Source organism: Pelophylax lessonae (assembly GCF_965119305.1).
Source record: "Pelophylax lessonae genome assembly, chromosome: 4".
Taxonomy (NCBI): domain Eukaryota; kingdom Metazoa; phylum Chordata; class Amphibia; order Anura; family Ranidae; genus Pelophylax; species Pelophylax lessonae.
In genome coordinates this window covers 662,069,827-662,090,554 of record NC_138771.1, presented here as the reverse complement: position 1 = coordinate 662,090,554, position 20,728 = coordinate 662,069,827, and the positions used below count along the sequence as shown (strand labels likewise).

At 44.8% G+C, this 20,728-nt stretch overlaps 1 protein-coding gene across 1 annotated transcript in view; it reads right to left on the bottom strand.

Moving 5' to 3' along the window:
* Positions 1–20,728, bottom strand: part of LOC309553073 (uncharacterized protein) — a gene marked incomplete at its 5' end in the record, with an annotated part of 124,365 nt that overhangs the window by 54,870 nt on the left and 48,767 nt on the right. The window contains 1 exon segment of the mRNA XM_082253972.1: positions 14,852–15,022. Coding sequence (XP_082110098.1) covers positions 14,852–15,022 — 171 coding nt within the window.

Here is a 20,728-nt window from a genome sequence, read left to right as displayed (position 1 = left end):
GACCTATGTATGCGTTTCCTTTGGTGCGCAAACTCGTGGGCACTTTAAAAAAAAATACTATTTATTTTATTTTATTTTTTATTTTTAGCACTGTTTTTTAAAAAAATCTGATCACTTTTATTGCTGTCACAAGCAATGTAAACATCCCTTGTGACAGTAATAGGCAGTGACAGGTACTCTTTATGGAGGGATCGGGGGGAATGTGACAGTAATAGGCAGTGACAGGTACTCTTTATGGAGGGATCGGGGGGAATGTGACAGCAATAGGCAGTGACAGGTACTCTTTATGGAGGGATTGGGGGGAATGTGACAGTAATAGGCAGTGACAGGTACTCTTTATGGAGGGATTGGGGGGAATGTGACAGTAATAGGCAGTGACAGGTACTCTTTATGGAGGGATCGGGGGGAATGTGACAGTAATAGGCAGTGACAGGTCCTCTTTATGGAGGGATCGGGGGGAATGTGACAGTAATAGGCAGTGACAGGTACTCTTTATGGAGGGATCGGGGGGAATGTGACAGTAATAGGCAGTGACAGGTACTCTTTATGGAGGGATCGGGGGGAATGTGACAGTTATAGGCAGTGACAGGTACTCTTTATGGAGGGATCGGGGGGAATGTGACAGTAATAGGCAGTGACAGGTACTCTTTATGGAGGGATCGGGGGGAATGTGACAGTAATAGGCAGTGACAGGTACTCTTTATGGAGGGATCGGGGGGAATGTGACAGTAATAGGCAGTGACAGGTACTCTTTATGGAGTGATGGGGGGGGGAATGTGACAGTAATAGGCAGTGACAGGTACTCTTTATGGAGGGATCGGGGGGATGTGACAGTAATAGGCAGTGACAAGTACTCTTTATGGAGGGATCGGGGGAAGTGACAGCCATAGGAGTGACAGGTACTCTTTATGGATGGATCGGGGAGGAATGTGACAGTAATAGGCAGTGACAGGTACTCTTTATGGAGGGATTGGGAGGATGTGAAAGCAATAGGAGTGACAGTTACTCTTTATGGAGGGATCGGGGGGGATGTGACAGTAATAGGAGTGACAGGTACTCTTTACGGAGGGATGGGGGGGGGGGGGTATGTGACAGTAATATGCAGTGACAGGTACTCTTTATGTAGGGATGGGCAGGGGGATGTGACAGTTATAGGAAGTGACAGGTACTCTTTATGGAGGGATTGGGGGGAATGTGACAGTAATAGGAGTGACAGGTACCATTTATGGAGGGATCGGGGGGATATGACAGTAATAGGCAGTGACAGGTACTCTTTATAGAGGGATCAGGGGGAATGTGACAGTAATAGGCAGTGACAGATACTCTTTATGGAAGGATTGGGAGGATGTGAAAGCAATAGGAGTGACAGTTACTCTTTATGGAGGGATCGGGGGGATGTGACAGTAATAGGAGTGACAGGTACTCTTTATGGAGGGATCGGGGGGGGATAAGTGACAGTAATATGCAGTGACAGGTACTCTTTATGTAGGGATGGGGGGGGGGGAATGTGACAGTAATAGGCAGTGACAGGTACTCTTTATGGAGGGATCGGGGGAAGTGACAGCCATAGGAGAGACAGGTACTCTTTATGGAGGGAAAGGGGGGAATGTGACAGTATAGGCAGTGACAGGTACTCTTTATGGAGGGATCGGGGAGAAATGTGACAGTAATAGGCAGTGACAGGTACTCTTTATGGAGGGATTGGGGGGAATGTGACAGTAATAGCAGTGACAGGTACTCTTTATGGAGGGATCGGGGAGGAATGTGACAGTAATAGGCAGTGACAGGTACTCTTTATGGAGGGATCGGGGGGGTGTGACAGTAATAGGAGTGACAGGTACTCTTTATGGAGGGATCGGGGGGGTATGTGACAGTAATATGCAGTGACAGGTACTCTTTATGGAGGGATCGGGGGGGATGTGACAGTTATAGGAAGTGACTGGTACTCTTTATGGAGGGATTGGGGGGGAATGTGACTGTAATATGCAGTGACAGGTACTCTTTATAGAGGGATCGGGGGGGGGGATGTGACAGTAATAGGAAGTGACAGGTACTCTTTATGGAGGGATCGGGGGGGGATGTGACAGTTATAAGAAGTGACAGGTACTCTTTATGGAGGGATCGGGGGGATGTGACAGTAATAGGCATTGACAGGTACTCTTTATGGAGGGATCAGGGGGATGTGACAGTAATATGCAGTGACAGGTACTCTTTATAGAGGGATGGGGGGATGTGACAGTAATAGGAGTGACAGGTACTCTATATGAAGGGGTCGGGGGGAATGTGACAGTAATAGGAAGTGACAGGTACTCTTTATGGAGGGATCGGGGGGTACCTTGCCCCCATGCTGATGGGGACAGCGGTCTCTTTCCCACAACCCTGGGCGGTGGTTGTGGGGGTCTGCGGGGGGAGGCTTATCAGAATCTGGAAGCCCCCTTTATCGAGGGGACCCCCAGATCCCAGCCCCTCTATATGAATGGATATCGGGTACATGGTACCCCTACCCATTCAGCAAAAAAGAGTCTTTAATTAAGAAATAAAAAAAGTACTGTCCCCCGATGATCATTCGCTGTCCGCCCGAAAACTAGAAAAAAAAAAAGAAAAAGCTCCTGCTTCTCTAGACGCTTCCTGTGGAATGAGCTGTTTTGATTTTGACAGCTCTTATATAGTGACCTGATGTTACAAGCCATCCCACAATGCACTGCTCAGGTGCAGTGAATAAATTACTGATGTCAGTAATTTATTCACTGTACCTAAGCAATGGATTATGGGGCGACGTCAGAGTCCTCTAAAAGAGCTGTAAAGCTCCGATAGAAGTTAGTTAGCCAAAGAGAGTCCAAGGCTAATCAGCTGGCTTGGTGGCTTAGCTGCTAGAATATCGGGTTTGCAAATTAAAGGCTGCAAGTTTGATTCCCCTTACCAACGGGTAATTAATATTAATTATGGATTTTAATAAAAACCTATTAATTGTCCCGCCCCTTCTGAAGTGACGTCAGTAATTTATTCACTGCAACTGAGCAGTGTATTATGAGGCGCTGGTGATGTCATAGCCCTATAAAAGAGCTGGCAAACTCAGATAGAGAATTATTAGGCAGAGAGAGTCTTAGGTTACTCAGCTGCCTCAGTGGCATAGCTGTTAGAATAACAGGCTAGCAAGTGGGAGGCTGTGGGTTTGAATCCTTAGCCGGTGATTAATAGTCACTTACATTTAAGCCTTAAAATGAGGACTTGTGATTTTTCGTGTTCGTATGTTCTCTAGAACATTTCCCCTGTTCGAGATGTTCTGGTGCGAACCGAACAGGAGGGTGTTCGGCTCATCACTATTCACTTTATTTTTCCTCATTCACTAACATAATTAAAAAAGTACTTAGAGACTGAACATGTTCTACTTCTTTAGTAAATTAAACCCAGCCATATACACCACGATGCTGTTCTTTGAACATAAATGTAGCACTGTCCCCGTAGGGCCTGTTAAATAATGATTTCACAGGTTCCCCTGATTACCAGCAACAGTTACCTTGAGATATAGTTTGTTGATCCTTCCTTGCTCCCGATGGCTCGTCACACAAATAAACAGTCTAGGGGTGTTTTTCTTTTTATGATTATTTGGAACTGGGATAGGAGAAGGGAATAGGGGGATACTCCAGTTTGAACTATTCACATTAGCTGAGAACTTCTATCTCTAAGCCTTCTAGGTTGATTGGATGCAGCTAGGCTGCTTAATCCAAAATTAATTTCCTAGCAAAACAACTCAGTGGATAACTTATCTTCAGGACACTGTCACTAGCATCCCCTTTCAACCGACACCCATCCACTGATTATCCTAGGAGCAGGGGTGTCCCCCCTCAGGTCAGGCCCCTTGACTCGAGATTCTGTATTCACTGTACTGCAGAGACAGATCCTCCAGTGTCTTTCCTCTCAGTCAGCTCTTCTGGACCTCTGGGTTCAGTTCCTCACTGCTACTCTCTAGGCCCTCAGGATGACCCCCTTGAGGCCACATGGCACCTCTACAGAGGAGGAGGCAGCCGCCCTCTTCTCTCCGGGACTCCGCTATCTAGATGAAAGACCCCAAGCACATGTGCTCATGGTATTTATACAGTATCCTAGCATGCAACAAGGCAATCTTCCTCCGCCAAATCACCAGGGCTGTATCAAACACCAATGCACCCATTCGTCAGGTGTTTTCCCACTGTCCAACATGCCTCCCTATTGGACCAGTATGAAACACTCTGCAGACAGAATGAGCTGCATCCTAAGCACAATGAGACCTCACCAACAGATCCTGCTCTCTGGTAGGCCGAGAACAACACAGACCCACCTGCACCCCCACTGGTAAGCAGATAGAGCTCAAAGCTGTACTTTCTCACTAGTACCTACCTAGGAGGGTGCTACACTCACCTCCCCGCCAAACTGAGCCATGTCCTCACTGGCTCCGGGCAGCCACCCTTACAAAAAAAACCTGTACAGAGAGTATCCCACAAACTTGGGAAAGGGGGAAAAGGGAAATAACATATGTACAGGGCCATGGGGCATACCCCATATGTGGCCAGTAAATACAATAGGTTATGTGGAAAAAATATATATCTCTGCTGTACAAATATATTTACACATGTATACACATAGGAATACACCAAGTGCATTTAGACCAATGCATCCCCCACCAAACAAAATCTGCTTGACAGGTAGAGGCAGCATCCTAACTAACTAGACACAAATATCAACATTACATATATAAGCTGAGGGCAGTGGAGGGCCTCTCCAAGACCCGGAAGTTCCCTGCAAGCCTGCAAAAGAAAAGGTTAAGTCCATGAAAATGTATACAACCTACATACTTATGGTGAGGCTGCCCTCTCTTCAGAGGCAAACTTCTCACTAGCATCATCTCTATCTCTAACATTCCGGTAGAGCTCTCCATCACTGCCGGCCCCTAAGGGCACACTTGACTCGACGTTCTGATGTGTACCTGTAATAGACAAATAAAACATATCCTGACAAGCTAAGTAGCTAACACTTTACCAGTGATTCCATCCGGGAACCATATTTTTGACTAGTAATAGGCACAGTCCCTCTCAGACACCAGGGCACTGACTCCCTCCTAATATAGTCAGACCCACAAGTTCAGAATGAAGAAATGCAGAGTCCACCCGACTGCAGAGACAGATCCTCTAGTGGACAAACACCAGCAGATGACATGGCTCCCCAAATCATCACGGACTGTGGAAACTTCACATTGGTCTTCATGCAACTTGGATTCTGTGCCTCGCCACTCTTCCTCCAGACTCTGGGACCCTAATTTTCAAATGAAATGCAACATTTTCCACAATCAATGAAGACTTAGGGAGCCATGGCATCTGCTGGTGTTGGTCCACTGTGTGGTCAGCGCAGCCCTCTACTAGGAAATTCTAGAGCACTTCATGGTTCCCTCTGCTGACCAGCATTATGGAGATGCTGATTTCATTTTCCAGCAGGACTTGGCACTGCCCACACTGCCAAAACTACCAATACCTGGTCACATGATCATGATATCACTGTGTTTGATTGGCCAGCAACCTTGCCTCAGCTAAACCCCATAGAGAATCTGTGGGGTATTGTCAAGAAGAAGATAAGAGTCTCCAGACCCAACAATACAGATGATCTGAAACCTGCTATCAAAGCAACCTGGGCTTCCATAACACCTCAGCAGTGCTACAGGCAGATCACCTCGATGTTACGCCACATTGATGCAGTAATTCATGCAAGAGGAGCCCCGACCAAGTATTGAGAACATACAATACTGTACATGGACAGACTTTTCACTAAACCAACATTTCTGTATTAAAAATCCTTTTTTTTAATTGGTCTTATGTAATATTCAAATTTTCTGAGATACTGAATTTTGGGGTGTCACTAGCTGTAAGCCATAATCATTAAAATAAAAGTAATGCTTGAAATATATCACTCTGTTTGTAACGCATCAATATAAAATATATGAGTTTCACTTTTTGAATTGAATTTCTGAAATAAATTAACTTTTTGATGATATTCTAATTTTTATGAGATGCTCCTGTATGTAAATTATTCCTAAGGAAGCAGCGGGTGCAGGCAATGATGTCGCTAATTTCCCCACCTCTTTCTTCATATACTGGATGGCAGCTTGGGGAGCTCTCATTCAGCAGGCAGTTGGGATCAGTCCTGTGCCCTGGATCTGATGGGTTTTTAATTTTGGTGAGTCAGGGGGGTATTGAGAATTGATGGACAATGATTAATAGTGCACTTACAATGAAGGACAATTTATGGGGATTGTTTATTTAATATATATATATATTTAATAAAGGACTTGTCAAGTGTCTAAGTGTCTTCTTAATTTAGGTTTGTGAATGAGTAGGGGTTCTATGTAACCATTACTCATTCATGTAGGAGGTGGTAGGTGGTATCTGGAGGCCCCCTTATGTTTAAAGGAAGCTTTCAGATTGCAATAAACCCCCCACCCCCAGACCCCCACAACCACAGGGCCAAGGTTGTGGGGATAAGGCCCTTGTACTCATCAACATGGGGACAAGGTGCATTTCTTTGGGAATCCCCTCTGGCAAGGTGCCCCCAGGGCACATGGCCTGGTATGGTTCAGGACTCATGCTCACCCCTTCCTTTCCTGGCAAACCAGACTGCATGATTGGGTTAAAGGTCTGGCATTTATTCTTTTTTTTTTAAATAAGGTTTATTGAGTATCTAAACACAAATACACACACAGAGAGTCAAGGGTAAAACATTGGAACAAAATGATCAATAAAAAAAAAAAAAGAATGGTGACATCCATATTGGTGAAGCCACAAAGATCATATACGTACTAATAAAATGTAAAATATAATTCACATTTATTTATCATTATTAGGCTGCTTAGAAACAATTATACTAGTGTAGTTGTGTTTTATGGCCTCCATAACAGCTAGCAATAAGGTCAGAGGAAGGGCTTGTAGGCAGGTGCAGTCTGTACTCCACTGCAGATGGCGCTCTTCCACAGTGGTACTGCAATTAGAGAGGAAGTCACAAGGAACACGGTTCCTCTATGGTTTCCTGGGTCACTGAAGAAGCTATCCTATTGGATGCTGCCACACCATGTGACTCTGAAACCATCTTGGGTCAGGCAGAGCCTTTTTAAGGCCCTGGTTTGGCATGTGTTTTGCGAGTGGGTAGAGTAGGGACAGGCCCTCCTCCTGCCAGCAACAGAACTAGCAGCAGGGAAAGGTTCCTAATGAGAAGGGAAAGCATAGGGCTCGCAACTTCCCTGGAAATCTTCTTGCTTGGGCACAAGACAGGATACAAGAGAAATGGCCGCACACCAGGCAATAGCTCACGATGAAAGGCTTTATTGAACAAGGATGCAAGGTACAGCAAAATGGATGGTAGACATCTTTCACACGACTACGTGAACTACGTGAACAAGCACGCTGTGAGTCGTATGAAACATGTCTACCAACCATTTTGCTGTACCTTGCATCCTTGTTCAATAAAGCCTTTCATCGTGAGCTATTGCCTGGTGTGCGGCCATTTCTCTTGTATCCTGTCTGCGGTGGCGATCCGAGGTCCTGCACCCAAGGCTGGCTGTGAAGTTCCAAACTGTACATCTCTTTCTCTGTGTCTTGGGCACAAGACAGCCAGGCTGCATTCTGCAAAGGTCTATATAACCCAAGCGCTCATTCTGTTAGGAATTTTAGGCGTGCTGCTCTTCTTGAGTCGAGAAACTCCAAAACACTGAAAGCAGACAAAAATGGAGGCGCAGAAGCCTAGTGCATTACCTTTCCACAACTTAAAAAAGTTTATCAAAAAGCCAAAAACATACCTACAAACATAAAGAATAAAATCGCACCTTCATGTCAACCACTTTTGGCACTTTTCCACTGCAAGTATTGGCTCGGCTCCACTCGGCACTGCTTGGCCCAGCTCGGCTCAGTTTGCTTTTCCACTGCGTGGTACGAGACAGCACCTTTCTGCACTGTATAGGCTCTACTCGGCTTGGTTTGCTTTTCCACTGTTGTGGTACTTAGTACAAAGTGGGTGGGATTACAATGATTCTCTGACCAATCATTGGCTAGTAGTGACAAACAATCAATGCTGCATGCAAAGGATTGTGGGATAAGGTATCGGTATGGCCTGCTTGGAACCCCAACCGAGGTGGTACTGTTTAAGCGAGCCGTACCGACGCCGTACCATGTAATGGAAAAGCGCCGCTGTTCCAAACCGTACCGAACCGTTCTAACACATACCATGCGGTACCATGCAGTGGAAAAGCGCCAAACCGAGCCAAACCGATCCGTACCATGCAGTGGAAAAGTGCCTTATGTGGAGGGGGACACAGTCCTGTACTTGGTCCGCTAACGTGTTTCGGGAGACGTGCTCCCTTCCTCAGAGCTAGTCCATTGTCCTTAGGGCTCTACATTTATACTGACTAAGCAGGTGTAGCTCCCTCCCCCTCTTCCACCATGTGCACTGGGCAGAGATAAGAGGTGGCAAAGTGCATTCTGCTCCTCCTGCCAGGCGCTGTCAGTTTGGCTGAATCCTGCTTCTCTAGATGCTGTTGGAACTGTAAGTGTTCCCGGCTGGGCTGCCTTCCCATCTGGTTATTTATGAACTGTCTTTGCATTATTTCTATACAAGTTCTTTCATCACATTGGGACTGAGTAAGTTATTGCCCCAGCACCAAGCTGCACCCCACCTACAGGCTGAAGTCTGGTTGAGCTACAGGTACCCCAGGTTTCCATTAATTTTAAACAATGTTCCTTCAAGTTAGTTATTAATTCCTCCATCCCTGTATTATGACTAAGTTCAGCCACTCACCGGTATGGATTTTTAAGGGGCTTCATGCATTTTTGTATTTCTGTGTGAGGATCCCCCTTAGAAATCACACCAGACCCAATGGTCTGGTAAGTATTTCCTGGGGACTTTACACTTTCTGTTTAGGGGGTAACCCCTTAGAAAACCATATGAGAATCAAACACGCAATTGTTTTTTTTTTTTATTTATTTATTGCTATACGATATGCCTCAACAAAAAATTAATTTATAAAGAAAAATATGATACAGTTTAAATTGTCTGAAGTTTATATGGCATAAAAAAACAATTCACACCTGTCCTATATTGCTGCATTACTCATTTAGAACAGAGGTCCCCAACTCTGGTGCCGGTTTGTGGCATGTTGAGGCCACACCGCGCAGGTGGTGGGCATCGAATAGAGTGAGCCAGCACAACTTGCAATACCACCTTCAAACCACCAGAGGGTGCCCGCTCCCCTTCTCCCAGAGCCACTACTTTCTCTCCTTTATGGTCACCTTAGGAACAAGAGTAACATAGACGAGGCTACGGCCCTCCATCTGTTCAGGAACTACAATTCCCATCATGTCTCGTTATGTCTTTGAATGTCAGGGATTTAAATTGCCTCATGGGAATTGTAGTTCCTGAACAGCTGGAGGGCCGTAGTTTGGACATCCCTGGACGAGGAGAAGGGGGAGGAGAGCAGGACAGGGACAGGAACATAGAGCACTGGTAAGGCCCCCTGTGAGCTGACTCCAGTTAACAGTCTGCACACCCCCAACCCCCTGAGATAACATTGACAGTCTGCCCCCCCCCCCCTTTCCGCAGAGGGGTTGTCTTCCAGGAACCTGATCCCTGGTGCTGGGGAGGTTGGGGACTTCTGATTTAGACCATTGAGAGTTTCTTGTAAATTATTTTTTTATTTCTCCAAAAAATTATATAACTATAGAAAAGATGAATTTATAGAATGTGTGTGGAGAGTCCCCATAAACATTTTGGTACATTTGGGTAGTGAAGGACGATCTGGATATACCCAGCTATGAGACATTGAACAAGCCACACACTTTTCCTTACAGACAGGCCTATGATTGGATAAAACACCCCCCCTCCCACTTAATGCATAGTATGTGACAAGAACATTAATATACAGTATCTCACAAAAGTGAGTACACCCCTCACATTTTTGTAAATATTTTATTCTATCTTTTCACGTGACAACACTGAAGAAATGACACTTTGCTACAATGTAAAGTAGTGAGTGTACAGCTTGTATAACAGTGTAAATTTGCTGTCCCCTCAAAATAACTCAACACACAGCCATTAATGTCTAAACCGCTGGCAACAAAAGTGAGTACACCACTAAGTGACAATGTCCAAATTGGGCCCAAAGTGTCAATATTTTGTGTGGCCACCATTCATTTCCAGCACTGCCTTAACCCTCTTGGGCATGGAGTTCACCAGAGCTTCACAGGTTGCCACTGACTGGAGTCCTCTTCCACTCCTCCATGACGACATCACAGAGCTGGTGGATGTTAGAGACCTTGCGCTCCTCCACCTTCCTTTTGAGAATGCCCCACAGATGCTCAATAGGGTTTAGGTCTGGAGACATGCTTGGCCAGTCCATCACCTTTACCCTCAGCTTCTTTAGCAAGGCAGTGGTCGTCTTGGAGGTGTGTTTGGGGTCGTTATCATGTTGGAAAACTTCCCTGCGTCCCAGTCTCCGAAGGGAGGGGATCATGTTCTGCTTTAGTATGTCCTTAGTCTGCTTGTCTTCAGCAAACTGTTTGCAAACTTTCTTGTGCATCATCTTTAGAAGAGGCTTCCTTCTGGGACGACTGCCATGCAGACCAATTTGATGCAGTGTGCGGCATATGGTCTGAGCACTGACAGGCTGACCCCCCCACCCCTTCAACCTCTGCAGCAATGCTGGCGGCACTCATACGTCTATTTCCCAAAGACAACCTCTGGAGATGACGCTGAGCATGTGCACTCAACTTCTTTGGTCGACCATGGCGAGGCCTGTTCTGAGTGGAACCTGTCCTGTTTAACCACTGTATGGTCTTGGCCACCGTGTTGCAGCTCAGTTTCAGGGTCTTGGCAATCTTCTTATAGCCTAGGCCATCTTTATATAGAGCAACAATTCTTTTTTCAAATCCTCAGAGAGTTCTTTGCCATGAGGTGCCATGTTGAACTTCCAGTGACCAGTATGAGAGAGTGAGAGCGATAACACCAAATGTAACACACCTGCTCCCCATTCACACCTGAGAGCTTGTAACACTAACGAATCACATGACACAGGGGAGGTAAAAATGGCTAATTGTGCCCGATTTGGACATTTTCACTTAGGGGTGTACTCACTTTTGTTGCCAGCGGTTTAGACATTAATGGCTGTGTGTTGAGTTATTTTGAGGGGACAGCAAATTTACACTGTTATACAAGCTGTACACTCACTACTTTACATTGTAGCAAAGTGTCATTTCTTCAGTGTTGTCACATGAAAAGATAGAATAAAATATTTACAAAAATGTGAGGGGTGTATTTACTTTTGTGAGATACTGTATGTCCTGTCCCTATATGACACCAACCTGCTTCTAGAATTACTCTACCAATTAAAGCGGTATTAAACCCAAAACCAGACATGTATTATGTTGCAGCTTATCAATCATTAGATGTGGTGGCTGCATTTGTTTTCTTTTTTTTTTTAGGCTTGTTCCCTCTATTTTCACCAGGTGATCTGGCCAGTAACACATCCCCCAAATTAGAGTACCCCCACTCTGGATGAAAGAGCAATTATTCATAAAAATGTACATAAAATTGATTAGAAATAAAATCAAATTTGGATAGAAACACCGGCCCCCGGCTAGGAACCCTCCCTTCTCATTTGTGTGGAAGCAGCGGTCTCCCTGCAGAGATCTGACACACCCTCTGTTGAGTCAGAGCTAGAGCTGTCCAATTGGTAAAGCTCATTATCCCAGCTAATTGGAGAGCTCCAACTCTGACTCTGCAATGGGCATGTTGGACGTCTGCAGAGAGACAGCTGCTTCCATACAAAGAGCAAGGGTTCCTCTTTAACCACTTAAGCCCCGGAGGATTTGGCTGCTCAAAGACCAGGCCCTATTTTGCGATTCGGCACTGTGTTACTTTAACGGACAATTGCGCGGTCGTGCGATGCTGTACCAAAACAAAATTGACGTCTTTTTTTCCCACAAACAGAGCTTTCTCTTAGTGGTATTTTATCACCTGTGCGATTTTTACTTTTTGTGCTATAAACAAAAAAATAGCGACAATTTTGAAAAAAAAAAAACAATATTTTTCACATTTTTTTTATATGAAATTTAAAAAAAAAATGTAAAAAATCTAAATTTTTTAACATTTTAGGCAAATTTGTTTTCTACTACATAGTTTTGGTTAAAAAAAAAATCGCAATAAGTGTATTTTGATTGGTTTGCGCAAAAGTTATTGTGTTTACTAACTACGGGAAAGATTTCTGTCATTTCTATTTTTTTTTCAACTAGTAATGGCGGCGATCTGCGATTTTTCTTGTGGGACTGTGACATTGCGGCGGACAGATCGGACCCCTGACTGACATTTTTGACACTTTTTGGGGGTGACAGTGACATTACTACAGTAATCAGTGCTAAAAATATGCACTGTCACTGTACTAATGACACTGGCAGGGAAGGGGTTAACTTTATTGGTGATCAAGGGGTTAAGTGCGACCCTAGAGGCGTGATTCTAACTGTCAGGGGGCGTGGCTTGTGAAGTAATCACAGAGACATGCGATCCTATATAGCAGGATCGCATAGCCTCTGTCATTACTTCAGTGAGAATGACAGACGGTTGTGTTTACATCAGCCGTCTGTCTTTCTCCCTCTGCTGCGGGAGATCGTTAGTGACCAGCGGCCATCGGAGCCGCCCGTCACATGCGCTGGCTCCCCAGGGAACAAGCGGGGGTGGGAGCAAATGATCAAAAAACCCCGCCCCACCTCCCGCCATCCTAAATCCTGTAAAGGGCCGGGATAAGCCAACGCCACAGGGTTAAGCTAAAAGTTCTATTGGGATTGATGACATCACAGAGCTCAAGATTGGATTAAGATGGGACATTATTAACCACTTACCGACCGCCCGCCACAGTTTTACGTTGGTCCTCTGATGCTAAATACCGGTTTTATGGCAGAAGATAGCTTGTTTTTTAAAAACAGCGGGCGATCGTCTTTCAGGTAAGGGTGGTCCCAGTGGCGCATTCGCAGCGGGATCACCCTTACGGTGTAGGGGACGAGGTGCCCCTCCCGCCGCGTCCCAGCCGTTTTCCCCGCTTACGGGACCCACCGGCAGCGGGGAAAACGATCCAGTCCCGGATCCTCTTAGACAGGAAGTCGAGTGAGGGCAAGATGGCCCCCACTCGACTCTATGGTCTTGGAGGACCGGAGAGACGTAAAGAGGACCTGTCATGCCTATTTCTATTACAAGGGATGTTTACATTCCTTGTAATAGAAATAAAAATGATCAAATTTTTATTTTTTTTTAAAACTGTAAAAACAAAAAATAATAAATAAAATAAATAGGAAAAAAAAATTAAAGTGCCCTGACCCCGTTAGCTCACGCGCAGAAGCAAACGCATAAGGAAGTCCTGACGTTCAAACCACACAAGTGAGGTATTGCCACGATAGTTGGAGCTAGAGCAATCATTTGAGCACTAGACCCCCCTCTGTAACTCTAAGCTGGTAACCTGTAAAACATTTTAAAGTGTTGCCTATGGGGATTTTTAAGCACCAAAGTTTGTCACCATTCCACGAGCATGCGCAATTTTGAAGCATGACATGTTGGGTATCTACTTACTCGGTGTAATATTATCTTTCACATTATGGAAAAAAAATTGGGCTAACTTTACTGTTTTCCTATTTTTTAATTCAAAATTTTTTATTTTTTCCCGACAAAAATTGCGTTTGGAAGACCGCTGCACAACTACGGTGTGATAAAAAATATTGCAACAATCTCCATTTTATTCTCTAGCGTCTCTGCTAAAAAAAAAAAAAATATATATATATGTATATAATGTTTGGGGGTTCTAAGTAGTTTTCTAGAAAAAAAAAACTGATTTTAGCTTGTAAACACCAAGTGTCAAAAAAAAAGGCCTGGTCTTAAAGTGGTTAAAACATGTTCTGGTGTAAATTTCCAGGGGGCGATATAGAGCACTGCAGAGTTCAGACACCCCGACCCGGTATAGAGGAGATATATGACAGATGTTTTTGTTTTGTTCTTTTTCCTCACTCTAAAGCCCCGTACACACGCACAGATTGTTGGCCCACCAATCGGCCATCTTTTGTCCAGTGTTGTTTGTTGGTTGAAATGTGCTCTAGACTTGCACTGGAATTTTGTTGGCCAACAAAAACCACCTTCAGAAGTGATGTCATGTGATGGTTACTTTCCGTGTGTTTTTTCTTCTCTGAGCATGCCCAGTCTTGCTCATCTGATTTTTGTCGGCCGAAATCTGTACTGACTGACGGAACAATCGGCCGTTCTGTTGTTGGCCAACAAAAATTTTATAGTCTGCACACCAGATTTTTTTCGGCCGAAAATTCACAGTTGGTTGTCGGAAGCATCATACTAACAAGCCTACAATCGGCCGATCGGACGTTGGCCAACAATTTACGGCCAACAATCTGTGCGTGTGTACGAGGCTTTACTCTAAACTTTATCTCCCCTCCTTCACATGTCCGGGGGTTCAGTCCTCCTGGGAGGGGTACACCTGGTCACACAATCATTTTACTATGTACATCAACAAACCAAAAAACATCTCACACCCCCAGTATAACCTGACTTTTTCTATTATACTCATTTATTTCCTATTAATAATATAATAATATTTCCATATATATTGCAGATCAGCATGATTTTGTAGCATGACCTCCTATTTCTGTAAACCTGCACCCTGATTTGTACTGCACCCCAAACTACAATAAAAGAGACACTGACTGGAGTCCCCACTTTCTGTCCCATTGGATGGATTTTTTGGATCGGACCCTCCCTTCCTGTGATGTCATCAGTTTCTGGGAGGAGTTCTCACATCTCCTGTTTCCCCCCACGTATCTTTATACAACTCTCTTGTACCCATAACCCAGCATGGAGGGGCTCAGTGAAGGTGGTGGTGAAGGTGTGGAGGTGTCGGATCGGGTCACACAGATCATAAAAGGCGATCCGCCCGGCCTCATAATCCAAATATATCCTGACTCTGTTACTGGAGAGATTGGTGGGTAAGAGGGTCCAATCACTGTCATGTATCACCCAATACTGATTACCTTGCCTGTCCAATCCCCAGGACTTCTTATTCTTTCCAATCCCTGACTCTACCCCTCTCCTGTCTATACTGGGGTAACACATTCCGACTCTCCAGCTATCTGATCCCCCGACATCCACATCCCAGTAATGTCTCCCTGAGGAGAAACTCTGACTGCTCAACACCTGAGGACAATCCTGGAATCTCTCTGGTGTTTCTGGGTGATTCTGCTTCCTATCTGACCTGGATACAGTTTTCCTGTCATCTGATATCTGTAGATCATTATGAGCTGTGTTTCCATCCAGTAATATGTCTGCAGCTCCCTGTATATAGAAGTATACATTTACCTCTCTTATTATATCAGATAAACCTGTGTGTAAGACCCCCGCCACACCCAGACCCCCTCCATCATGGAGGAGTTCCTCATGTCTCTCTCTGTCCTCATTATCTCCATCCTCAGTATCACACAAGTCACCTGTGTCTGATTCCTGTAAGACAGTCAGTGGATCCGTCATGTTACACAGCTCCTCAATGTCCACCATCTTCCTGGACAGCTCCTCCTTCTTTATTTCCAGATCCCGGATGGAGATGGAGATCCGCTCTGCCCGCCCGGAGATCTCCCTCAGGACTCTCTTCTCCAGGTCTTCCAGACGTCTCCTGAGATCTCTAAACAGGGCAGTGACTCTCTCGGTGTCACCAGCTGCTTCTTCTTCTACTTTCCTCCTGTGCTCCTCCAGACTCTGGACTCTTTCCTCCATCTCCTCTCTCTTTGTCAGAAGTTTCTGCAGAATGTTCCTCAGTGTCTCCTTCTTCTTCTCAGAAGCCTCATCCAGTGACTCCATCTCATGTCCTTTATGTTCTCCAGTCACACAAAACTTACAGATACAGGTGTCATCCTCAGTGCAGTAATACTCCAGGATCTTCTTATGGACGGAGCATTTCCTGCTCTCCATGGACAAGGTGGGGTCACATAAGATGTGTTCTGGGGACTTTTTGTGGACTCTCAGGTGTTTCTCACACAGAGAAACCTCACAGTGTAGACAGGATCTAACAGCAGGTACAGGAGAGTCCACACAGTGAGTACAGAAAACCCCGGACTCCTCCTGATTTGGCTGAGCAGACAGGAAACTCTCCACTATGTTACGCAATGCTATATTCCTGTGCAGTGCAGACCGATCCGGAAACTTCTCTCTGCATTCAGGACAAGAATATCCTCCAGACCCCCCCTGTGTATCCAGCACACGATCAATACAGACCCGGCAGAAGTTGTGTCCACATCTCAGGGTTACAGGATCAGTATAAATGTTCAGACAGACGGAACATTCCAGCTCAGCTCTCAGATTAGCAGACGCCATCGCTGACAGCAGAAGGGAGAAGTGAAAGGGAAAGACACAGGGAGAATGAAGTTGGGAGGGGTCACCTCCTCCTACACAGGATAAGGCTGGGCTGTGACTTGTACTGTATTCAAAGGATTAGTTATATGAAGGGACACAGGTAATAAAAGCGTCTCCTGTAGAACAATGTGCATCTCCTGGGAAAATAACAGCCATTTTCGTATTTATATAATATACAGCACACAGATGGTTTGCTATCTGGATGATCTATAGAGATTAAATAAACAACTTTGTTGCAGATTCCTTCTATTTTTTGTTCTAAAGAAAAAGCCGTGTGTTCCACCATGTACATTCCAGACTGATTGCTGAATATGAGGGTCTGTGCTCATTAAAACCACCTGGTGCAATGTCAGTATTCCATTGCGGACAGTTGCTGTGTCTGCATCCTTTTGGAAGTATTTACCGTATATACTCGAGTTTAAGCCGACTTTTTCAGCATGTTTTTTTATACTGAAAAAGCCCCCCTCGGCCTATACTCGTGTAGTGCTATTTTGATCACTCTAGAGCAGTGGTTCTTAACCTGGGTTCGATCGAACCCCAGGGGTTCGGTGAATCAGTCTTGCGGGTTCAGTGGAGGTCAAGACACACACCCGACTCATATGATTCGTGATGACACGCCCCGCTCATTGGCTGCAGGTGATCACGCAACATCGCTTGGCCTATCTGTGCTGCAGGGAATTTGGCGCACCCAGTAGTCAAATTGTAAATGTTGTGATGGTACGTCGTGTGATTTCTTTCTTAATATTAATCCCTTCATACTAACTATGTCGAGGAAAAAAAAAGAAAAGTGGTCGGACGAATATGTACAATATGGATTCAAATGTATAACGGAACGTGATGGGAGTCAGCGTCCTAACTGCATGATTTGCAATGCCAAGTTGAGCAATTCTAGTCTAGCATCGGCAAAACTAAGAGAACACTTCCTTAAGCTGCATGGAGATGGAAAATACAAGAACACAACGCTCGCTGAATTTAAGGTGAGGAGAGCCAGATTCGATGAAAAGGCTAGTCTGCCTGTTCTCGGCTTTGTACCTTTCAACAAACCAATTCTCATAGCAGGACGAAGTTGCTTACCTGATCGCAAAGCAGGGCAAACCACACACCGTTGGTGAAACACTCATAAAACCAGCTGTGTTGAAGATGGCGAATATCATGCTGGGAAAAGCGGCTGAAGTTAGGTTATCCCAAATTATGTTTTTGTCTTTGTGTGAAAAGCATGTTTTAATGGTTTTGTTCTTTTGTTCATTTTGTGCACCAATATATACCAAAATATATACCTATGTTTTGAATTTGAAAAAATCATATTTTTTTTTTCCAATTAAGAAGGGTTCGGTGAATGCGTATATGAAACTGGTGGGGTTCAGTACCTCCAACAAGGTTAAGAACCACTGCTCTAGAGGCTACTGGGGTATGATGACGCCACCTGTGTAGTATTTAGGAGCAGAGTCTATATAATCTGTGTGATCAGGACAGGATTTATAGTAAGCGCCAGTGCCTCCACTCAATCAGGGCTTGTGATTAGCAAGTGAAATCCCAATTGAGAAAACATATCCATATAGACAGTAATCCACACAGCAGAGTGTTTAAATGTCCATGTATTGAATAAATAACATTTAGTGAACCATACAGCATAAGATATTTTCCTCATTAGGAACATGAAATCATTAGCAGCGTGTAATGTTCTGGTACCTCTGGTACCCTTTATTCCACTTTCCATAGTGTATGCTTCCCACCATTCTCTTTTGGTAGGTGCGCATACACCTTTAAGACCGATGCTGTCATCACTGAGCGCCGCAGAGCGGCTATTTCAACCGCCGGCGTTCTCACTCACATGTTCGTTCAACCTGCCTTGAAGCTCATATGCTTACCAGTGTGTCTCGCTGTGGAACCTCGCTACGATCCCTGTATCTCGCTACCAGGATCACTTCCTCAGAACCGAACCCCGCTACTGATCCCTGTATCTCGCTACTGGATCACTTCCTCATCACCGGACCTTTTACTGCTATACTATAAGTGATAAGTACCCCGCAGGGGAACCCTCCATAACTTACACTACTACTACTTTCATTAAGGACTGTTACTACCTATCCATGCTATCCTATCATCTGCACTATCATATAGATTGCTAGCTCTTGAGACTATTACCATCTATCATCTGCACTGCTGCAGAGATTGCTAGCTCTCCTGTCTACTACCATCTATCATCTGCACTGCTGCATAGATTGCTAGCTCTCCTGTCTACTACTATCTATCCTTGCACTGGGTTAATCTATCCTGTATTTGTCATCTGCTGTCCTCACCACCTATTAACATACTCGATACTAACCTATCTGCATTCCTAAATACCATCCTGAACTCTCCTGTACAACCCTATCAAGTGCTTACCATCCTTGTCACTTTTCACACCTGTCCCTTCAGCACATCACCTTCATACTACCATATACATCCTATCACTCTAGGAACATCTCATTGAGTGTGTATATATCTGTATGTTGAAGCTGACAGGCCCACGGTGATGAGTCCTGGAGAGTTGGATCTGGTATTCAACATATCTCTGCATGACTGCTAAGTGGAGATTTTGCAGCTGAAAATCCAGCCTATACACAAAAACGCAGGAGCGTTACACGGTGTCTCTGTGTGTCTCAGTGAGGGGATGTTACAGCACATTTCTGTCTACTTGTGTGTTCTCTTTTGTCCAGTCTCACCCTGAAATCCTTGCTCTGCCCTTTTTGATGACCTCATGCTTCTTGCAGAGAGAGAAATAAAGCACAGCAGCCATATTGACAAAGGGCAAAAACAAACACTGCATAACAGGAATACACACTTGAAAGATGGGCAAAGAAATTATCACATCACTACATTCTCCTCCTGCTGAAAATCCTTCCGACCCGGCAAGGATATACACATAAAATAACAACAAAAATTAACATCGTTGTCGCCTTCTGCAGACCGCTTCTCCAGAAGCAATCTATTACAGAGCTAGCTGCAAAGAAAGTATGGTTAGTAACAAATTGGCATCATGCTAACCAGTCTAGAATGAGCTGCAATCATGTCTGTCAGAACATGAGGTTGTACATAGTTCTGTACAGCATAGCAGGGTCTTCCCAAAGTGTCATAAGTAAACACCGGTGGAGGACTTCGAACACGATCTCCTCTCCTCAACCCCTCAGGCATAAATCCAGAGAACTCTGGGACAGCATTAGTGGGGAAACTTGATGCTCCAACCATGCCTGGAACTGTAGGCACAACATTTTGGGTTCAAAAGCAGGAGTAGCTGGGTCCAAGCCTCCCCTCTGAGGGAGGCCCCCATCAGTACTAGGTGAAGGAACCTGTACAGGAGACTCTGGTGGAGGTGTAAACCAGTCACTGTTATCACTCTGGTCTCCACTGTTGCCACAAGGCACATCATTAGAATCTGTAGCAATGTCAGATTGTGGCTCCTCATCAACAGTAGCAACTTGTGGTACCGGAAGCAAATGATTCCTATGCCAGGCTTTGATCTGACCCTCAGGTCCTCGAATCCTGTATACTGGAATCCTAGGCAGTTTTTATACAACTTCAAACAACTCATTTCTCCAGCGATCAGCTAACTTATGTTTGGCTGAGGGTCCCAAATTGTGGAGAAACACTTTATCACCAGGTTGTAAGTCCTTGTAATGAACTTTGGAATCAAAACGCCTTTTATTGGCAGCATTTCATTTCGCAGCATTTTCCTCAGCCATCTGATAGGCCTCTTTCAAACTCTGTTTAAGTCGTGCCACATACTGATAGTGATTCCTCTGTTTCACTCCATCAGTAGAAACGCCCAACTGAATGTCAATAGGGAGACGGGCTTCTCCCCCAAACATGAGAAAATAAGGAGAAAAGCCAGGGGATTCATGTCTGGTACAATTGTAGGCATGTACCATAGCTCCCACATGTCGGCTCCAGGTCTGCTTAGAACCATTATGGAGAGTACCTAACATGTTCAACAAGGTACAATTGAAACATTCAGGGAGAGCACCACCCTCTGAATGATAAGGGGTGGTGTGGCTCTTGTTGATGTTAAGCAATGTTAACAGCTCTTTAATTAGGCGGCTTTCAAAGTCCCGCCCCTGGTCAGAGTGAAGTCGATTTGGCAATCCATAGTGAGCAAAAAACTTCTCCCACAGCACTTTGGCTACAGTTACTGCTTTCTGATCTTTGGTGGGATAGGCTTGAGCATAGCGAGTATAGTGATCAGTCACAATCAAAATATTTCCCACACCACTGCTGTCATTGTCAATACACAAAA